The 19,087-nt window shown below is 40.5% G+C and overlaps 1 protein-coding gene across 2 annotated transcripts in view; it reads left to right on the forward strand.

The window, feature by feature from the left end:
- The first annotated feature begins 1,263 nt into the window (after positions 1–1,263).
- PIK3C2A (phosphatidylinositol-4-phosphate 3-kinase catalytic subunit type 2 alpha) overlaps positions 1,264–19,087 on the forward strand; it is a 51,432-nt gene continuing 33,608 nt past the window's right edge. The window contains exons 1-2 of one of the 2 annotated variants that reach the window (XM_068194068.1): positions 1,264–1,287; positions 13,375–14,549. In XM_068194068.1, the coding sequence (XP_068050169.1) occupies positions 13,440–14,549 (1,110 nt within the window). In that variant the 5' untranslated portion in view covers positions 1,264–1,287; positions 13,375–13,439. Of the gene's footprint in view, positions 1,288–1,452; positions 1,618–13,374; positions 14,550–19,087 lie in introns of those variants that run through there. The other variant, XM_068194069.1, reaches the window with a different exon arrangement.

Genomic DNA, 19,087 nt, shown 5'->3' on the forward strand with positions numbered 1-19,087 from the left:
TGTAAAGCATCATTTATGTGGGTCACTAATTGCTCCAAGTACAGAGCTCTCCTGGCCAGGATCACCACAGGAGCCCAGCAGAGGAGGCGGCCATGAGACACGACTGCCAGGACAAAAAGTCTAAAATGCAATCTGAAAAGAAGGTGTATTTGGACAGACCATCTGGAAAGGAATCTGAAGCTTTCTTTTTTTGAGTAGATTTCTTCTACTGATGCCCCACTCTGTAAAATTGGAGCAGAATTTGCTTATTGATTGTCAATAGTGGATTGGCATTAGAAAGGATTGATTTCTACTCCTAGTAACTGTCAGCCTGAAAAATTCCTGATGGCTTAGATCACAAGGGTAGTAAGAACTCTGGTAATATTTTTAATCTATATAATTACGGCCATGTCTGTAGTGATTTTCCAGGAACACATTTTGTGTTAGTCTTCTAAGTACCCATTTTGCTCATGTTGAAATCACCTGAAAAGGCTTTCATTGACCTTAATGGTGTCAAGATCTATCCAATAGAAAATGTTTAGATGCTAAAATGATGGTTATTTATATCCACAGTAAAAATGTGACTGCCAGCAATGTATTCCTGACTACTTTTTGATAATTCATTTATATTGTAGCTTCTAAACTTATGTGTCTTCTTTTCATGTCTTCTGTGCTTCATTAAGTGTTTTATATTTTTTGGAATTTCAGTGTGCTAAAAGTGCAGAATAAAGTACCAATAGGCATAAACTGAATACTTCGCTTATTTTAAGTAATCCCTGAGTGGATGGAATATAAAGTTATTCCCTCAGGAATTATTTTACATCTACATTAAAAATAATACTGCTAAGTTTAAATGTCCATGACGGCTTTTAATGTGATGTTATGAAAGGCCCATTGTCTATAAACTTTGTATGAAATCCCACACGCAAGACTTTAGGGCATACCCAAAGCATTTCGTTCTTTTGAAGCTACTGTGAAGGTCAAACCAAAATATTTCTTCTTTCTGAAACGTCTTGGTATGTCAGGAAGGTTGGAGTTGACAACAGGAATCTGCCCTTGCCGGCCAAGTAGTTTCTGAAGTTAGTTAAGCAAAATTCTGTGAAGTGGAACCTGTTGTTCCAAACCACCGGGGTCGTCCAGCAAGCGCTGGTGGTGTTCATGCCTGCAGCCCAGCCCCATGAGCTGGGGGCTCTCCGGCTTCCCCAGGGTCACTGCTCGGCCCAGTCCCGGCCCTTCCCCCGCTGCCGGCGGCTGAGGAAGTCCATTGTGTCCGCGGCGCGGCTCCAGCCCCCCCGACGGACGTTTCTGGTGCGCTGGGCAAGTTCCCAGTCATGCCGAGCATTCTTGGGAAGATCGGGCGATAAGGGGAGGAAATGACGGAGAGTCACCCCAGCGACACCCGGCCCCGCGGCCCCCCCACGGCCGCCCCGGCGGGACGGGCTCCCTGCGCGGGCCGGGGCGCGGCTGCGGCGCGGGCTCAGGTGAGGCGGCCCCGGGGCCGGGCCCGGCGCAGCGCCCGCCCCGCTCCGCCCCGCGCGGCCGGGCGGAAGTGAGCGCAGCGCGGCGGAGCGGGGGGGAGCTGCCCGCAGCCTGGAGCGCTCCCGCCGGGAGCAGCAGGGACGAGGGGAAATGGCCGAGGTAGGCGCGGGGAGCCCCGGGGGTCGGGGCGAGCCGCGGGCCCCGCGCCGTCCCGGCCCCGCCTGGCCGGGGGCCGCTCGCTCCGCTCCCCGCCGTGCCCCGCTTCGCCCGCCCGTCCCGGGGGTCGCCGCGACCCTCGGCCTCCGGGCGCTGCCCGCCGCCGGCGCGGCCTCGGCGCGGCCCCGGTGCCGCCCCGGGGCTGCCCGCGCTGCCGGGCGGCACCTGCGGGCGGCGGGCCCGGGGCAGCGCCGTCCGCACGGCCCGTCCCGCTCCCGCGGCTCTGCGGGCTCCCCGAGCCGGGCGGCGGCGCTGCCTGCGGGAAGCGCTTCCAGCCGGGAACTGCGTGTCTGGAGCGCTGGAGCGGCGCCGCTCGGGGCGCGGAGCCGTCCGGAGCTGCTGCCCGCGCCCCGCAGGTGCCAGAGGTGCTTTTTGGACCCGGGCATGAAGTCTCCGCGGTGGCGGGGGGCTCGGGAGGTGCTCGGCGTAGGGGGCACCTTGGCGGTCGCTGCAGAGACCCACCAGGTTTACGTTTCCTTTTTGTTCATCACCTTGTTGGCTTTGGAGGGGGTTCGTTCGCCCCGGGTTGCTGTGGTTCCAGAAAAGTAGGATGTTTACAAAGCTGATCCCTAAACAGCTCTGCTGTTTCCTCCGGGAGCTTTGCCGATATTTCTAGTGATACATAGAAGTTTGTGACTGCCTTGCTGTTCTTGGCTCAATCTAGTTTATCATTCTGTATCAACACAATAAAAAAGGTATTCCTGCACCTTTGTTAGCACCAGTAACCTCCCACTTCAGCTATGCTGTTTTTGGGGGAAGGATGTTGTAGCAAGATGCAGTCAAAAGAAAAGTGTTTGGAAGAAAAGGAGATTCTGGTGGTCTTTCTACTCATTGTATTACCTATTACAAGCCTGATACTTGTAATGCTCCAGAGCATAGCACAGTTAAACTGATTAGAGGGAGAGGAGAGATGCAGAGGTTTTAACTGATAACATTGCATGTTTAATGCACATCTCTTCCCAAAGGGAACTGAAAATGTAAGAAAAAACGTCTGATGTTTGTACAAGATGTTGTGCAATACTTGCTTTGAATATAAGCTGTATTCTGGAGTAGTAGTGATGGATGATTTATGAAGAATCCTAAGGGGAAGCAGAAATGGGGCAGGGGAAATGAAATCAGACAGACAAAAGTATTTTTTATATGGCTTTGTTGGCTTTGAAGGCAGTTGTGTGCTTCATTCTCCCAACACTGAGAGTGGGCCTGTAAAAAACTTTATGTATCTGGGAGAAGGAGAAGTTGCTTAAATTGGCCTCACTTAGGACATTTGTGGGAGGGGGAGAAAGGAATTATAATTCCCACTAAATTCTGTTTGTTTTTTGGGGTTGTGTTCTTTAGTAAAAGCAAGTTGGAGCAAAACTGGTAAGAATAAGGGGACAGTGAAAGAAAGTTGCGTAGAAGATAAAGGCAGAGGGAGAGAACACAGGCAGAAATGACAAATACTGGAAGTTAAATGACCTTTTGGGGAGAGGATCACAAACCAGACAAGTAATAGGTTATTTAGAGTCTCATGTTCTTAAATGGTCTGCTGTATTTGAATATTATTTTATGTCTCTTAGAGATGCTTGTTACTGAAAAATACAAATGAGATCTCAGGAAATATTTAATATTTTGATTGATTTAATAAAATATATTTGTTTTAATTTCAGTGCATTAGTAACCCTGATTTATGTACTTGAGGTTACTCTTTCCTGTGGGTAATTGCTGTCATCCCTGAGAACTCAAAGGTTCATCAGGACATACAATCATTGTATTGAAATTGATGATTTAGTGATTTTTATTTGATTTGAGTAGCTCTCTGTGTACTAACAAAGAAAACTGAACGCCTTAAATGGAAAGTAATGCCTTTTGAAAAGACATTTCAAAATGTCAAGTAAAAAAAAAAAATTACTTTCTGATTCTGTGTTCCTTTGTTTCTTGCTTCTCAAACTAAATTGAAACTGGTGATATTTCTTACTCAGTGTTGCTGTGTATTTGCTGCCTAGCTGGAGACACTTGGATTAAAATGTTGTTTAAGGAATAAAAATGCTGAGGTGATGTTTTGGAGGGCTTTTTTTTTGTTGTTGTTGTCTTAAGCTTTGATGTGGGACCAAAACCAGACGGTATGGGGTTATTTAGAAACATGAATGCTAGATTTGAATTTTATTAGAGCAGGATTGCATGTTGTTTGTCTTTTAAACTCTTGAACAGCTCTTAAGGCTGCCTGATGGGAACTTCAAAAATTGCAGTGAAGTAGCTCTGGTGGGTAGGCCAGTTTAGTCACTGACATGACTAAAATTCAGAAAATACAACATCAGCCTTAAAGACATTCAGGTAAAGATGATATTTTTTTGGGGGGAGGGAGGGGGGGAGTTGTTGTTTTGTTTGTTTGTTTTAGAAGTATTGCCTTTTAGTGTCTGTAGTCAGTACAGAAGTTATTTGGTGTTTATTTGTTTTTAGGATAATATAACAAGCTTAAAAATGAGAGAGTGTTACACAAATGTAGGTTGTTTGCTTTATGGATGTGTGACCATGTAAATATATCGTTCTATTTTAAGTGGAAGATGTTGATGTGTAATTAATTACCAGAACCAGGGTTCAGTCTTTATCATCAGTAAAATTAGTCATCTAATACAGCATCATCCAGCTTTGTAGGTGAGAAGGTTGATGTGATGTAAGTTTGTGAGAAGAATGGTCAAGTTGTTTCCAGACTGGACCGGGAAGGGAAGGAGGAAATGTTTCAAAGTGTGCCAGTAATGATAAACCTCACTTAAGCTATTAAAGTTTTAGAATGAAATGCTTTCGTCAATGCTCACATTAAAAAAAGTTATGAGAAGTATTACTTCAATCTGTAACTTTGTAGAAATGCAGTCTGAAAGTATTTCCTTAGATTAAGCTGTCCAAGTGATGGTCACTTCAGAGGGAAAAAAATTGAAGTAAGAGGGAGAAGGTATGTGTGCATGTTTCATGTAACTTGGAGTTACAAACAAAACATGACTTACAAAAACCCAACCAGAACTTTGAGTGTGTAGTGTGTGAGCACCTTGTGGTGTTTGTGCTAAGGGAATGTCACTGGTTCACATCTGGAGGTTGTTTAGTGCATCATGACCCAGAGGAAATAATTGAGGCTGTAGGCATCAGTGTTGTAGTTGATGTTTGTAAGGGACTGATCAAGAGCAGGTCATCAATAACTGATCTTCTGCTTAGGTGGTAGTCACAGCAGAGGAGCAGAGCATGGTGACAGTGCTGTTATAAGGTGAGAGCTGGAAGTTTACCATCCACCTGAACAAATTCCTGATGAAAAAGTTCATCAAGAGTCTTAATCTTAGAGAAGTTACCTCAGGATTCAGGAAGTACTTGAGTGCCAAATTAGTGGAGACTAGAAGTGTATTTTGAGGAAGTATTTGTGTTGGTTTAGCTTTTTCCTATTTGCATTTCTAAAGCCACCTTTAGAGACAAGATAAGGATGAGATGAACCTTTGGTCTGAGTGTAGCCACCCTGTTCAGTTCTCTACCTGTGTACTGTAAAAAAACCAAACCCAAACAAATCCTGTAATTGTTGAATCAATACATGTGATAAGCATTTAGTATTTTCTAATGGATAAAGCGCAGAGGTACACGTGAACAGTGCATTTCTTCTGTCAATTAGTAATTAGCAATTCTGGTCGATCTCCTATGAATATGAGGTGTGTGACTAAGAAGCATCTGCTGGTTATATCTGAAACTGTGCAAGTTTCCTGCCTGAGGGGAAACTCAGCTGCTGAAGCAAGTGGTAGAAATAATTTGGCTACTGCAGCAGAATTGCATGAGGTTAGACTGGCAGGGTGATACTAATACAGCGATACTGAGTTAAGTCTGGGCCAGAGCTGAGGTGTCAGTGTTTCCTCCCCATGCATGTTTTAGGTGATGTTTTGTTGGTGGTGTATGTTGTGCACTGCTGCACAGGGAGTAAAATAGGAGCTCTGTGGGGGAGGGTTGTTTTCATCTCCTTGTGCTAACAGTCTCTGTACCTTGCATCATGAGCCTTCTGCATTTTGCTGTGTTTTCAATGTTTTGTGACATTAGGAGGATGTCTGCAGGGCTTACTTCAGGCACATAATTTAGGAAAAATTGGGATTTTAACATGGTGCTCCGTCTATGCTGCAGAATATTATAGAACTATATGGAAGGTGTTTGGGCATCTCTGTTGTGGTAATTAAAGCAGACAGCACAGATATTTCTTTCCTCTTTCTCTGTTCTACCTACACTAGACACTTTCTATGGTTTTGATAAAATTGGATATGTAGCTTAAAATGTTGTCTGTCTTCTGTTTAGTACCACTAGGATCAGGATTAGTGCAAGTACTAGTTTAGCTACATGCTCCAGGTAATTTGTCATGCTCTACTGGGGTTAGGCCTCACACTGCATGAATAACTAAGGTCCCTTCCAGCCTTAATTGTTCCATGAAAGTGATATTCCAGAATAAAATTACTTCGCAAGTCAGGAATTACTGCACCAATTATTCAGCTGGGGAATCAAAATATTTGGGACAATGACCTCACTTAAAGAACAGGAAAAAGGCTTCCCTTAAGCCAGCAGCTAATGGCGATTCTGTGTGAAAGTTTGTGTTGCCTGAGTGTCTTCAAGTAGCCATTGAAAAGTGGGATTGGTGGAGGGGTTGTGCCCGTCAGGGTGATGTGGAGAAAAGCACCACTTAAGAGGTGTCTGTAGAGCAAGGGACCCAGTACAAAGGTTTTAAAAGAAAACTTTTTAAATAGGAGGATTGGAATTGAAAACATTATTCTGTAAGGAGAAACATTGCAACAGAACTAGAATTCCTAGCCTTTGTCAAACAATGAGGGTAATGAGCTTGGCTGTAAGGCATGGAAAAAAACTATCTTGGCCAAGTGCATCGGAGTGAAACAGCCTGGGATGCCATCAATTTCATTCTTGATCTTTTCTGGTACCTGCATCCAGAAAATACTGGTCAGGGACAGAATAGGAGGATGCTGTTAGAGAGCTGGGAACAGGATAGGGATGCAAAGTGTGGTGAGTAGTTCTACAGCTGATGAAACTGATACCAAGCTTCCTGTTAATTTGTGTCTTCCGCTGATGGGCTTTAAGGACTTCTTGCCATGATTCGGTCATTTGTAAAGTTTATCCTGACGATAAATCTGCAGTGTCCAGTTATATGAGCTCATGCTACAGTTTTCTTCTGGCTGTGACACCCAGTGTTCTTGGCAGGGTCAGGGTTTTTGTTTTTATGAAACTTACATGGAATTCAATTATCTGTATGACCCCTATCTCTTAACAGACCTAAATGAAGTGGTGGTTAGGTTCAAAATTTGAGGGGAGGAGTATAATAGCAGAAATGTGCTCAGTAAGCTTGCAAACCTGCTCTACCAAATCTGCATATACCCACAACTAGTGATGGAAGGGCTTGCAGTGGCCAGTGGTGCAGACCATTGCAGGGAAGAGTGTGGCCATGGGAAACACATGATCTGTAGATATCTGTAGCTGCCCTCACTGAGATCTGGCTGGAACATCATGACAGATGCATCCATGTGGCAAGTACATTTCTCTCTCTCTCAGGATTTTTATAAAAGTGCACAGAGAGAGGTGAAAGAAAAACAATTTCTATTTCTGCTCCTTGTTTTTCTCTTGTGGAATGTGTTTGGAGAATTGTTTACCTAGAGCGAATGCCTGGTTGGAACACAGTGGATTGTTTGGGCCTGATGGCCAGTCAGATCCACCTGTGTCTGGACTCTGGAGAACAGGGTCACGAGTTGTGAGTGAGTTAGATATGATAGTTAGAGAGAGTAGCATGTAATTTTTAGTATCCTCTTTTATATAGTATATTAATGTATCATAGCATAATTATAATAAAGAAATCATTCAGCCTTCTGAAATAAATCAGACATCATCATTCTTCCCATTGGGTTCGCCGACATCTACAACACATCCATGCTTTGTCTCTCTTGAAACATTGATCAAAACCTGAAAATTCAAATTTTAACAGCAGCTACAAAGTGTGCAGTGTCTACTAATGATCCTCTGCACAGTGTCCTGGGTGAAAATTGATTTCAGTACTTCATAAATTTTCATAAGCACTGAAACAGCTGAGGTTGGATTTTTCAAGGGATTTATTGCTGATGTTGAAAGACCTTAAAGGCTGAGACTTCCTGTTCTAGTGCTAGAAACGTCCTATTCTTGCCTAGCCCTTGAGATCAAAGGTTTTGTGATGAAACTGTACTTTTTAGGCATAAATGAAATTTCAAAATCAGAGTGAAGAGATACAGTTCCTGCTTAGGTATTTATGATCTGAATTATTTGAGCAAAACAAATGAAGTGAGTGTTGGTTCAGGGTTTGTGCCCAGTTAAAAATTGCAGCTGTATTTGAGCTAGTGAAATTGTCTTTGAAGGTTCTGTAGGTACAAGCTGAAACAAAATGGATTCAATTTTCTGGTTAACTGTGTTAATCTCATTTGTAAGGAGGCACTTGCTAATTTTAATAAAATGACTGGATTAGAGAAGCTACTAAGTTTTTAGTGGAAAGATAAGTGTGATAGAACTGTATGGCTTTAACGCTGACTTTTCAGAACTGTTATTGAGAAAACCACTACTTCAAACCTTACATTATTTAAAAAGAATAACAGCCTTAGTTCAAGAAGTCATGTAATGAGTATGTGCTCGGTTTTTTTTCTCAGTTTGTAGTAATCTGAATGCATCTGGCAGAGAGGGCTTCTGAACATCAAAGTTCTTGTGACTTTTTTCTTTCTTTTTTTTGCTAAGGAGTTTTCCTGCTGTGGCAAATGTCTGGCTATGAATTCCTTTGCAGATGATTAGTATTTTCCACAGTATATTACTGCTATATTTTGCTAAGTTTTCCCTGGTTTCCCATAAAACTGCTACTGTCTCTGGTATGCAGGCAAGATTTGTTAATTCGTAAGTTAGCTATGATCCAATGTGAGGCAAATACTTGAAGTATTTTCATTTTTTGTGCTTTAATGGCAAAATAACCTCAAAGTTACTTTGAAAATTGCACTTGTTTTGAGGAAGCACTGGCTGCTGTATGCCAGGGCCTTGCTTTATAAGGAATGCAGGAAATGGCCTGACTTGTTATCATTGCTTCTGTATTTAGTGTTTGGACTCCAGGGAGTTCATGTGCACTGATTTCTGATAGCTGTAAAGTACTTCTTGTGAAGAAATTACCAAATAATATGTTCTGTGCTTGCGTAGAACAAATTATAAATAGGGTATTACAAGCCTTGGGTGTTTTTGAAAAGAAAGCTGTGCAACTCATCTGAAATAGAGAAGAATGTTATTAACATGTACATAAGCAGATGGTGAGATTACCTCTGCTTAAGGTAAAACGATCTATGTCTGATGAAGTCATCCCTTGCTCATTAACATAGGAAACTAATTTAGATTTTGGGAGTCTTTGTCCTGGTAGAGATGTAATGGCCTGTACTGGTTCCTCAAAGCTTCTTACCAGAAAACTATAAATTCCTTATTGAAAAGAAATTTCTTCCTGGTTCCGTTTTATGTATTTGCTAGGCTAGTGCATATCTTTTTTTTTTTTTTTAATTAAGCCTAAGTGAAAATCTGGTTTAAAATTCATTTCTATTCCATGTAGAGGCTTTGATCTGAAGGAGATGGTCAGGCATCTTGAAGTTTCTTGGTTCTTGATTATTAAGAAGTTTTCTTGCTGGTGTTTTTTTTTTAAGAGTATTTTACTCATCTGAAAGAATGAATGATGTGCAAGACTCGAAGTTATATAACAATGCACAGGTACTTGAGTGATCAGATAAACTTTAGGCTCTAAACACATTTATGTATAATTGTTACCAAGGAAGTGTTGCTCTTGCAGAAACTCTGCTAGACCAGAGCCAAAGAGGTCTGCAGACTCCTGTCTGATCACAGCTGGTTGAGAAGGAAAATACCGCTTCAGGTTAGTGAAATCTGACTGCAGGAGACATTACCCTTGGTCAGGGCTGTAGATAAATGTGGTTGAGGTTTTAGACCCACTTTTAAAGGAAGCAGATGAGGTTCTGCTGGAGCAGTGGAAATATGGTGACTTCACCCAAATATGAATGTGTCTGTTTGATTTCAAAATTAGGGGACAAGTAAGTGGTGTAGGGGATTGTTTTATCACTTCTGAATTTCTGTTATAATCTCTTCAATTGCTTCTGGCTTTCCTTTAAAAATAAACAAAATGTTTCTCACATTCTTTGAGTGCTTGGCAAGAGGAGCACTCTTGAAGGTGAACAGATTGACAGCTGAAAACTGATTAGTACTGTTACTTAAAATAGTGTGCAGCAGTTCAGATGAGAGCAGTCCTGGCTCTGTAAAGATCACTTCTGGGTCTTCAGTGACCTCCAGTTGTTGCAAACTTCTGGTGAGTTCCTGTAGCTTGGTCAGTAATGGTTCAGGATTCTAGGATTTGAATTGAAACTTGGTTTTCTGAGTGTTTGAGGAGTTCCCTGCTGATAGATGATCCTAATGGAATTTGCCCTTCTCTTTGTAAATGTTGGAGAAGTTTGAATTCTGCTCACTCTCTGCCTTTGAACTTAAATGGCTGCAAAAGTGAGAGATTCAAAGTGAAGCTAAACTTACATGAAAAAGTTAACTGATGCTGCATGGTTAGCATTTAAAAGAAGGTCTATCAGCATTTTAATCATGCTTATGCCTAGGGAGCTTTTATTCTGATGTGTTATATGAATGTACTGCTTAGAACTGACATGCAGGATAAAGTTTTGCCAAAACCTGCAATTTTATGAGATTTTTTGTATCAGTTTGTTTTATGTCAAACTTTGAATAAAACCCTGCAGTCTGCTTATCAAATTTGACAGAAATTTGTACACTGACTATAGAAGTTTCCCAAGGACAGGACTTAAATACAGCAATCATATTATGTGTATGTATGCTGTTGAGGCTGTCTTACAAAGAATAAGGCTGAAAATCAGTTTTTCAGATAATCACTAACCTTCTGTCTTGAATGCTGGAAGTCACTGGATTTGTCAGTGCAAGTGTGCTGTCATAAACTGACTGAAATGCAGCACTGTAATGTGAAATTGTGAAATAAAGAAGCAGTTACTGCATGTCTGGGATTCTCTAGATGTTGTGAATGGAGGTGCTGTGGTAGCTGTGTACCATGTTTCTGAGAGCTGAGGAATGTGTGTTTATCTGCAGTTGTGACTTCGTGGAACAGTGGCTCTCCTTGTGAACAGGAGACTGCTTGCTGATATGGGGATCAAGGCTGTCGATTTCAGCAGACAAATAAGGCTTTTTGTTTTCTTTTAAGCACTGACTGTTATATATAAATACTTTAAAGACCATATAAGTAATTTTTTCATCTCCTTAAAGAAAAATCAATTGTAATTATAAAGCAGCACCTGAATGATTGGTAATCTTGTAAGTTGTAGCCCAAGCAGTTCCGAAAGTATGATTCTATTTTATTTTTTTGCATAAAGTTCAGGAAAAAGCCCAACTGCTCTTTAGAATTCATAGGCAACAGCAAGACTCTGAAAACTGCAAACTGCACTTAGCTCAGGCTGCTGCTTCTTGGAAAAGCTAAGTAGGAATTCTTGAGAGGACTTTGTAAGTTAGGGTGTTCTTGCATCTAAAAATCTGACATAGCAGTTGAAACCAGCTGTAAATTAATGAAGAGATTAAAGCCAGCTTAGCTTTCTAGACAGTCTGAGAAGGTGGTGTCAAGTATATGAGACTTCTCATTAGGATATTATCTGTGGCTGGTAGGCTTAGACCATCTACGAAATACTCAGTATATCTTCAGGAGAAGTTTTAGTATGATTGTCCTGCTAACAGCAGCACAGTAAATAATTGAAAGCCACATTTGTGCCATTAATGGGACCAGAGACCTGCATTATCTATAAAGGATCCCAGCAAAATAATTTTGGGCTTTTAAAATTTATTTTCTGATTGTGTTTTATGCTGAGCTCTGGAGAGAGGCAGTAGACAGGACAAGACTTCTTCCTAATGGCAATATTTATGGCTTTAATGGGTGTCCAACTCTGCAGCTGCATACACGATACAGGAGAGGCTCTGGTGTCCATTTTTTTTCTGAAGACTTTGTGTTGAATATATACATCATTATCCTGTGGATTCATTCCTATCTGTAACTTCCAAAGCTCCTCCTTAAGACTTTATGCCCCAGTACTTGAATTGTGTGGTAATTCTGTTAGTGTGTCACTGTTTCAGTCTTTCTGAAGACATCCTCTTTTGTTTAAATATTTTCTTGGTATTCTAACATCATTTTGGATTTAATTTTGCTTTGTGAAGGGTTTCACTTGGATTTGTCTTCAGACCGAGCTGAAATGTATAGAACCTCTTATAAAGGTATCTGTCCTTCACACTATAAGCCATTGAAATGAAGTAGATAAAACAAGAGCTTGGCCAGACTTAAAGAATTTAAAGAATCTGTTATAAATCTACTAAGAATCTTGCTGTCTGTGTGGGGAGTCCAGAGAAATACAGTCACTTTGTTTGAAGCACATCTTGCTGGTTTGATTCAAGGAGGGGAAAAAAAAAGCCTGTCTAAAATCCAAACCCTTCTAATAGGTATGAATTGAAAGAGAACGTAAAGAATTTTGAGTTATCTGCCTTATTTGCTGCAGAGAATTCTTAATTTGTAGATTGTTGCATGACTTAAACTCAGAATGATTTCCATCTATAAGGCTCATAGTTCAGTGAAACTGTGTTTTAATGAGGATTGCTGATTATGTAACCCTCCTAGCAGAAACTCATTATTCCTGATTTTTATCTTGCTGCTCGGGTGTGCATACTGGCTATTGCTGGAAGACATCTTATCTCCTGGGCTCAGACCCGGCTGTGTGCAAAAAGCTGCAGAATAAAGTAGAAGTAGTGCTGAAAAATAACACAGTTCTTGTGGTAATCTCTTGCAAGATTATTTTAATAAAGAGTCTGCGTAGAGTTTGTGGTGAATATGGGAAGTTGCATCATAGTCCTAAACACAGGACTGGAATTGGAGAAATGCAAAATACCATTTTCTTGGTGGTGGCCTTAAGCAAAAGTGCCCTTTTGGAGTTTCTTTCCTTACCAAGTAGTGAATGACACTTCCTGTAAAGGGCTGTTAAAGAGATTAGTCAATGAGCAGCTGTATTTAAATAGCTTATTTTGCTTGTCCAAGAAATATCATTTCATAAGCATTATTTTTCTTGTTAAGAGGGTAAAGTACAGTATTTTCCAAAGGAAGAGAGGTCCTTCAGTGTCATTATGACCGTAACAATCGTAGTACAGCAGTTTGAAAGGTCTGGTTTTGTAATCTAGTGAAGTAAGATGGAAGTCCTCTTGATAATGTGCTTTATCACTGCTATATTTGTATAGTCTTTAGAATGACTTCTACTCCCAAGATTGCACCTGTGTAGTTGCTCGAGTCTGAAAACCACTACTTACCTGAAGGTGCCTTTTGTGTGTCTTGGGTCTAGTGGTGCAAAAAGAAACCAAGTGCTAACTAGCACCAGTGGGCAGAGTAAGAAAAATAAATGGGCCTTGCATAATTCAAAGGCCGTGAATTTATTTGTGTGGCTTCTTTTTAAGTTTGATACTCCCTCCCCACAAATAAACAAAAATTGGCCTCTTCGAAATTTTACATCCTGGGTTTCTGAAGGACGTGTGCAACTTTGTCAGCTGGTGGTGTGTGACTTAGTAGTTGTCCACATATGATTTGTTGCATGTGTTTCTAATGTTTCATTTCCTTTTCAGGTCTGCTAAATTGGCTCTGAAGCCAAGGGGAGACAACCAGTGCAAGGGAAGTGTTGCTGCTTTACATGGACATCTGCTCCTGCGGCATGGCCCAGATATCCAGCAGCAATGGATTCAAACAGCGCTCCTCACCTTCTCTGTCAGCCCCAAGGTCAAAAGATGTGGACAAAGAGGAGGCACTGCAGATGGAAGCTGAGGCATTAGCCAAGATGCAGAAAGAAAGAGGTGTAGCTGGTAATAAGCAAACCTTTCATTCTTTAGGCAGCCCCAGACAAAAAGCACAGACTCATAACAAGCAGGACCATGATCTTATGGTGTTTCCAGAGTCTGATGCCAAGAGCATGGAAGATAAACTAAGTACCATTGACATAGAGAAGCTTACTCATGCTGAACTGGAGAAACTGCTGCTGGATGACAATTTTGAATCTAGTAAAGTACCTACGTTACCAGCAAGTCCTATTTTGAGCCCATCTGTGTCTTCACAATTTTATCTTGGGGCCACGGGTCAGAGGAGACAGTGGACACCTGGAATACCATCACATGTGACATGTACTTTACCTCCTATTTACACCTCAGCTTCTTACACAAAACAGACGGGTGTATTTCAGAATGGATTCCATCCAAGTATGTCGTCCTATCCCCCTAGAGAGCCTATTTATCTTGGTCTTCCTAGACAGTCACAATACATTTCCTACCCCCTGGCAGCTACCACACCTTTCCATCCACACGGAGGCCTACCTTTATATCCTCCAGTACTCACACCTGAAATGGCAAAAGTATTTGACAAAATTGCAAGCACTTCAGAGTTCCTGAGAAACGGGAAGTCGAGCACGGACCTAGAAATGACTTCCATAAAGTCTGCAGTGTCCAACCTGCCGGCCTCAGAGGGCTGCGGGGATGTCAGTAAATTCGACTGGCTGGATTTGGATCCTCTGAGTAAACCAAAAGTGGACACTGTGGAGACTCTAAACAAGGCAGAGGATGATGGAGAGAGGGCTTCAAGTATGACTGCTGAAGATCCCTGGGATGCTGTTCTGTTAGAAGAAAAGCTGTTACTAACTTGTCATCTAGAAAGAAAGGTTAATGGGAAATCTTCTGGAGCCACAGTCACAAGGAGTCAGTCCTTAAACATGAGAACAACTCAGCTTGCAAAGTTACAGGGCCAAACATCACAGGTATGTAAATCAGTATCTTGAAATTGCAGTATAACAGTAAAGATTAATGACAGTATTTGAAGACACTTTAAGGTCTGTTATTTATTTTGTGTGTATTACTTGGCTTGAGCAGTGTCCAAATAATGTGATGTTATGGCATATGTATTAGTGCTATTCAGAAAATTGAACATTACTACTGAATTATCTCCCAAAATACTTCTGCCCTTGTGTAATCCTTCCACATTTACTGAGGAAATTGCTGTTTTTCAGCTCAACACTCCGGTAAGAAATAGAAATAATACTCAGCTCAATTAAGTGTCTAAATCATATTGATAAATATTTCAATTTTATGAGCAATTCACATGATACTGTGAAATAAAAAGGTGTCAAACTAAGCACTGAAACTTTTATCTTGCCTTTTATAAGACCACAGTAATTCTCTTTTGTGGGTAGAAAGCTTTCCTTCTGTGTAGGAATGCTAGACATAACTTTTGGTTTTGTGCTGGATGGTGTAGTGGCTGTCAGGTCAGAAATACTGTACTTCTGCTCTAGAAGAAGGCAAAACATCTTAGTGTTATGTTACTTTTATCAGACAGGACAAAAACATGTTTGAGAGATTCTTCTCTAGGATCACTTTAACAAAACATTCAAGACCAAACTCTCAATGGGGGCTTTATTTGTGGCACTCCTATCTTTGAACATGGAGCACATGCATTTTGTGTCAAAAGCAAACTGTGCAGCAGGTGATCAATAGTGTCACAGTCTCACCTGCTTAATTATGCCCCATTAGGGCATCCTACATTTTCCCAAGTCCAGTAAAAGAAGTGTAGGTTATTTAACTTTTCCTATATTTTTAATTCTGTGATAATTCCACCACACAAAAAACAAAAACCCAAAAAAAAAACCCAAAAAAAAAAAAAAACCCACATTGTGTTTTAAAATATTAGTCAGCTCACTAGAAAGTGGATATGAATACTTCTGGGATTTGGGGTTTTTTGGAGGAGTACAAAGACTAAAAGAGAAGTGGAGAAGTTTTCAGTGGAAAAGCCAGCACCCTGGCAAGGGTGATAATGGCCAAAAAAATTGTATTTGTAGGAGCTGGTTAGAGAATGGGAAGTAAACAGTTTGTTTGCTTTGGAGACTTTGGTTTACAGATATTTTAAATCTTAGGTGTTGTCTTTCTAGGTGTTTTTAATAGGCTAGGACATGCCTTAAAAACCCAACTGCTATCACTCAAGGATATTTTCCAAATAATTCCTTATATCTTCCCTCCCTACCCCCAAACTGGAGGGTGTTTTTTTTCTCAGAAATAGGAATATTTACTAGACTGTGGCCTAAAAGGCTGTCTGAATTTCCATTGAAGTGAAATTTTTGGCCCCTCATTGGAAGGATTTCTGTTTTTTCTGGGTTAGGTGTCAGTATTCTGGCAAAAGTTCAATAGAAGGCCAGTGGAGAAGGAATAAAAATCACCCTGAAACCCAAAAAATCCATTTATCTCTGGTTTTGTGTCATGTGTACAGATCTTGGGTCTGACTTAACTTTTTTTTCCCCCTTGCTGTTGAGCTGTGATACATTAGCTCTGTTATTTCCTAGTATTTGGAGAGGCATGTAAATTTGGGCTGTACAGCAGTTTGCTTCTCAGATTGCTGTGTCACCTGGTGATGTGTTTGTCAGTTTTTCAGAGGTGCTTGGTTGGCTGTAATTAATTCCTGACTAATAACTGGGCTACACTGGATCAGTGCTTCTCAGGTGGTGTCTGTAGGAAGTAATGTTTGACTGTTGCTGAATCAAATCTGGCTTTATGCATTCCAGGTTTTTTCAAGAATGTAGGATTTCAAAGGGTCTTTCCTGTTGATAAGGTCCAGTCTCCTGCTATTTGCATGTCATGTACTGATTACTTATTCATAAATTAAGTTCAAGCTCTGCCTTCACGTGTGGTCTTTTCTTTCCGCCACTTTTGATTTAAAGGCTGTTCCAGCTCCTCCTCAGCAGTCATCTGATTTTCAGCAGAACGCATTTGTAACTAGCTCTTAGGTAATGTTCTTCTTTCAGGATGGAACAGCAGGTACTTAAGATGAAAGAATCATTTTGATATTTACTTCAGCATGTTACAAGAGATGGTGACTTTCTGTCAGCTTTCACTGCAAGCTCTGTGTGAGAGCTTCTCTTTCCTTTTTTATTTTTTTGAAGATGACTTATGAGAAATTTAGCTCTCTGTGTGAGAGCACAGTGTACCACATGCCTTGTACATCAGCACGAATAAACCCTCACTACAAGCAGGGCCATCCTGCTTGGTACTCTTTTATTGCATTTGATTCATTTGAGATAGCATCACAACATCAATTCTGTAGGCAATTAATTTTTATTAAGTCACCATCTTTTTCAAACAAGTTCTTAATTTGTAGCAGACTTCTGCAGTGAATGCCCAACTGAAGGTTTGAGATCTACTTTCCACTTGTGCTCCTCCAGACTTGTTTTGGTAGCACACTCCAGTTCTAGCCTGTGTTATGGAGGTAGGTGATGATACAAGACTGTGAGTTAGCAGGATTGTTTCTGCCGAGTTATTAAAGAAGAAAATAAATAGATTTAAAGATGAATGTTTCAATTGGATATCCTTGAAATATAACCTGGATAGTCCCTCTTTTGCCTGTCCCATGCCTCTACTTTATTTTCTAGTTTAAATAATTTTCCACTCAGTATAATAGGAAGCTGAGCTATGTAGCCTCTATTTTTTGGCACTTCTCTTGTATTTTACCCAATTTACCCTGGGTTTATATGTTCTTCAAAGTATACTTTTAAGTCTTGCATCTTAACAAGTTGGGTTCATTCCCCCCCAACCCTTCCTGAAAAACTCAGTCTCACTGCCCCTTTAGAAAAAAATATTAGTATTTTGATTCTGTCAAAGCTTATGACTACCTATCTGTTTAATCCCTGAATCAATAGATTGCTTTGTTTTGGTGAAGTATCTATTTGTATCTATTCTTATTATTGCCTATTTTATGTAAATATTTGAAGTAACTATACATTTAGTATTCCCCTTTAAATATTTCAGTGTTTGTCACTCATTTCTTAAAGCAGAAGCATAAAGCATCATTTTGTCCTCTTTTATGTGTTGTTTTCTCTTGCTTTCCACAGAGTTTCTGAGTATTGTGACTTTGTATACTCATGGAATTTCTATTTAACTTGACTTTTGTTAAATTTATTGGGGTTTGGGTTTGTTTGTCATTGTTCAGATTAATTGTATTTACAGAGCACTTCTATTTTTGCAGCCTGTGCTGACATGATTTATCTCATTTGGCTTGATGTCCTTATTTTCAAGTTATTTCCTGTTTGACTGATAGCTTTTGCACCTCCTAGATTGACCCAAGTGGAAGTTAAATGAAAATTCTACTTGTTGCTCAAAATCCGTCTGAGTCCAGTGGGTTTAAATAGAATTCTTCGTTCTTCAGAGTTTATTGTCCTGACATTATTTTCACAAAAGTAATCAAAAATTAATATTGAAGTTCAGCTACAAATAAGTAGGTGTTTGTTCTTAATTTTCCACCAGGAGGTCTTTCCCATCATGACATATTTGTAATAACATGAGGTTTCTCTCATTAACCAAGTGTGGCCCTGAGGTGAACCATGGATAACCAAATCTTTTTTCTTTGCTCATTAGATTAGAATTTATTATTTACCCTGGCTAAGCTTGCATGTGTTGACATGCCTTGTTAGTTCCCCAAACTTTGAATTTAACAGTAGAATAACCTTCAAATTTTTCTGTAAGGAGTTCAAAAGTGTCACATAGTGGCACAAAGTGTTGTTTCATTACTGGTGTGACTTTTTTTGAAGTAGGCCCCTTGTTTAATGCTTTTATCCTGTGGTTGCGTAGTGCTTTGTGTACTTATTTTTAGCATTCCTTAAAGAGTTTTTAAATAGAATTTAACATTTGTAGAGGCAGCTTCTTGATTTGCAGTGACTGAGTTTTGTGTTGAGTGCCAACCAGCAGGTGATTACCTTTCATCAGAAGTGCTTGCCTTTCCCTGGGTATGTTCCCTGCCTCCTTCCTTGTGATTTTTGGTGGTGGTGTTCTGCAATTGCTTAGCGTGTGTGCTTACTAGATACAGTTGCACAGGTTAGCAGGTCTTGTGAGGTTGCCCAGTATTTTTATGTGATAGAACTTGTCTAGGATGTTACAGTAGAAGAACCTATTTAAATTTAAGATACTATGCGTGCTCCTGCAGCTCATTTCAAGTTTTGTGGCTTTACAGCTTCCTGTTCTAATTGTCTCCTGTGGTATGGCTAATCCCCAATTACACAGAATTTGTCCTTTTGACTGATCAGTGTTCATGCAACCAGTATTTTAGTTGAAATAATTAAGTTTAAGTGCAATTCAAGTGGCAATTATAGGTTGTATCTCTTCCAAGTTTATGCTGTACTGCTTAAAGAAGTTAATTTGAAGGGAAAAAAGTGCTTAAAGAAAAAGACCTGACAGTATGTGGCTCTCAGATTTGACCCCTTTTCTGAGAGGCTAATTTAACTATATTGTCTGATACACTCTAATGAAATTAGATTACTAC

This window comes from Anomalospiza imberbis, chromosome 6, assembly GCF_031753505.1.
Source record: "Anomalospiza imberbis isolate Cuckoo-Finch-1a 21T00152 chromosome 6, ASM3175350v1, whole genome shotgun sequence".
NCBI classification, from domain to species: domain Eukaryota; kingdom Metazoa; phylum Chordata; class Aves; order Passeriformes; family Viduidae; genus Anomalospiza; species Anomalospiza imberbis.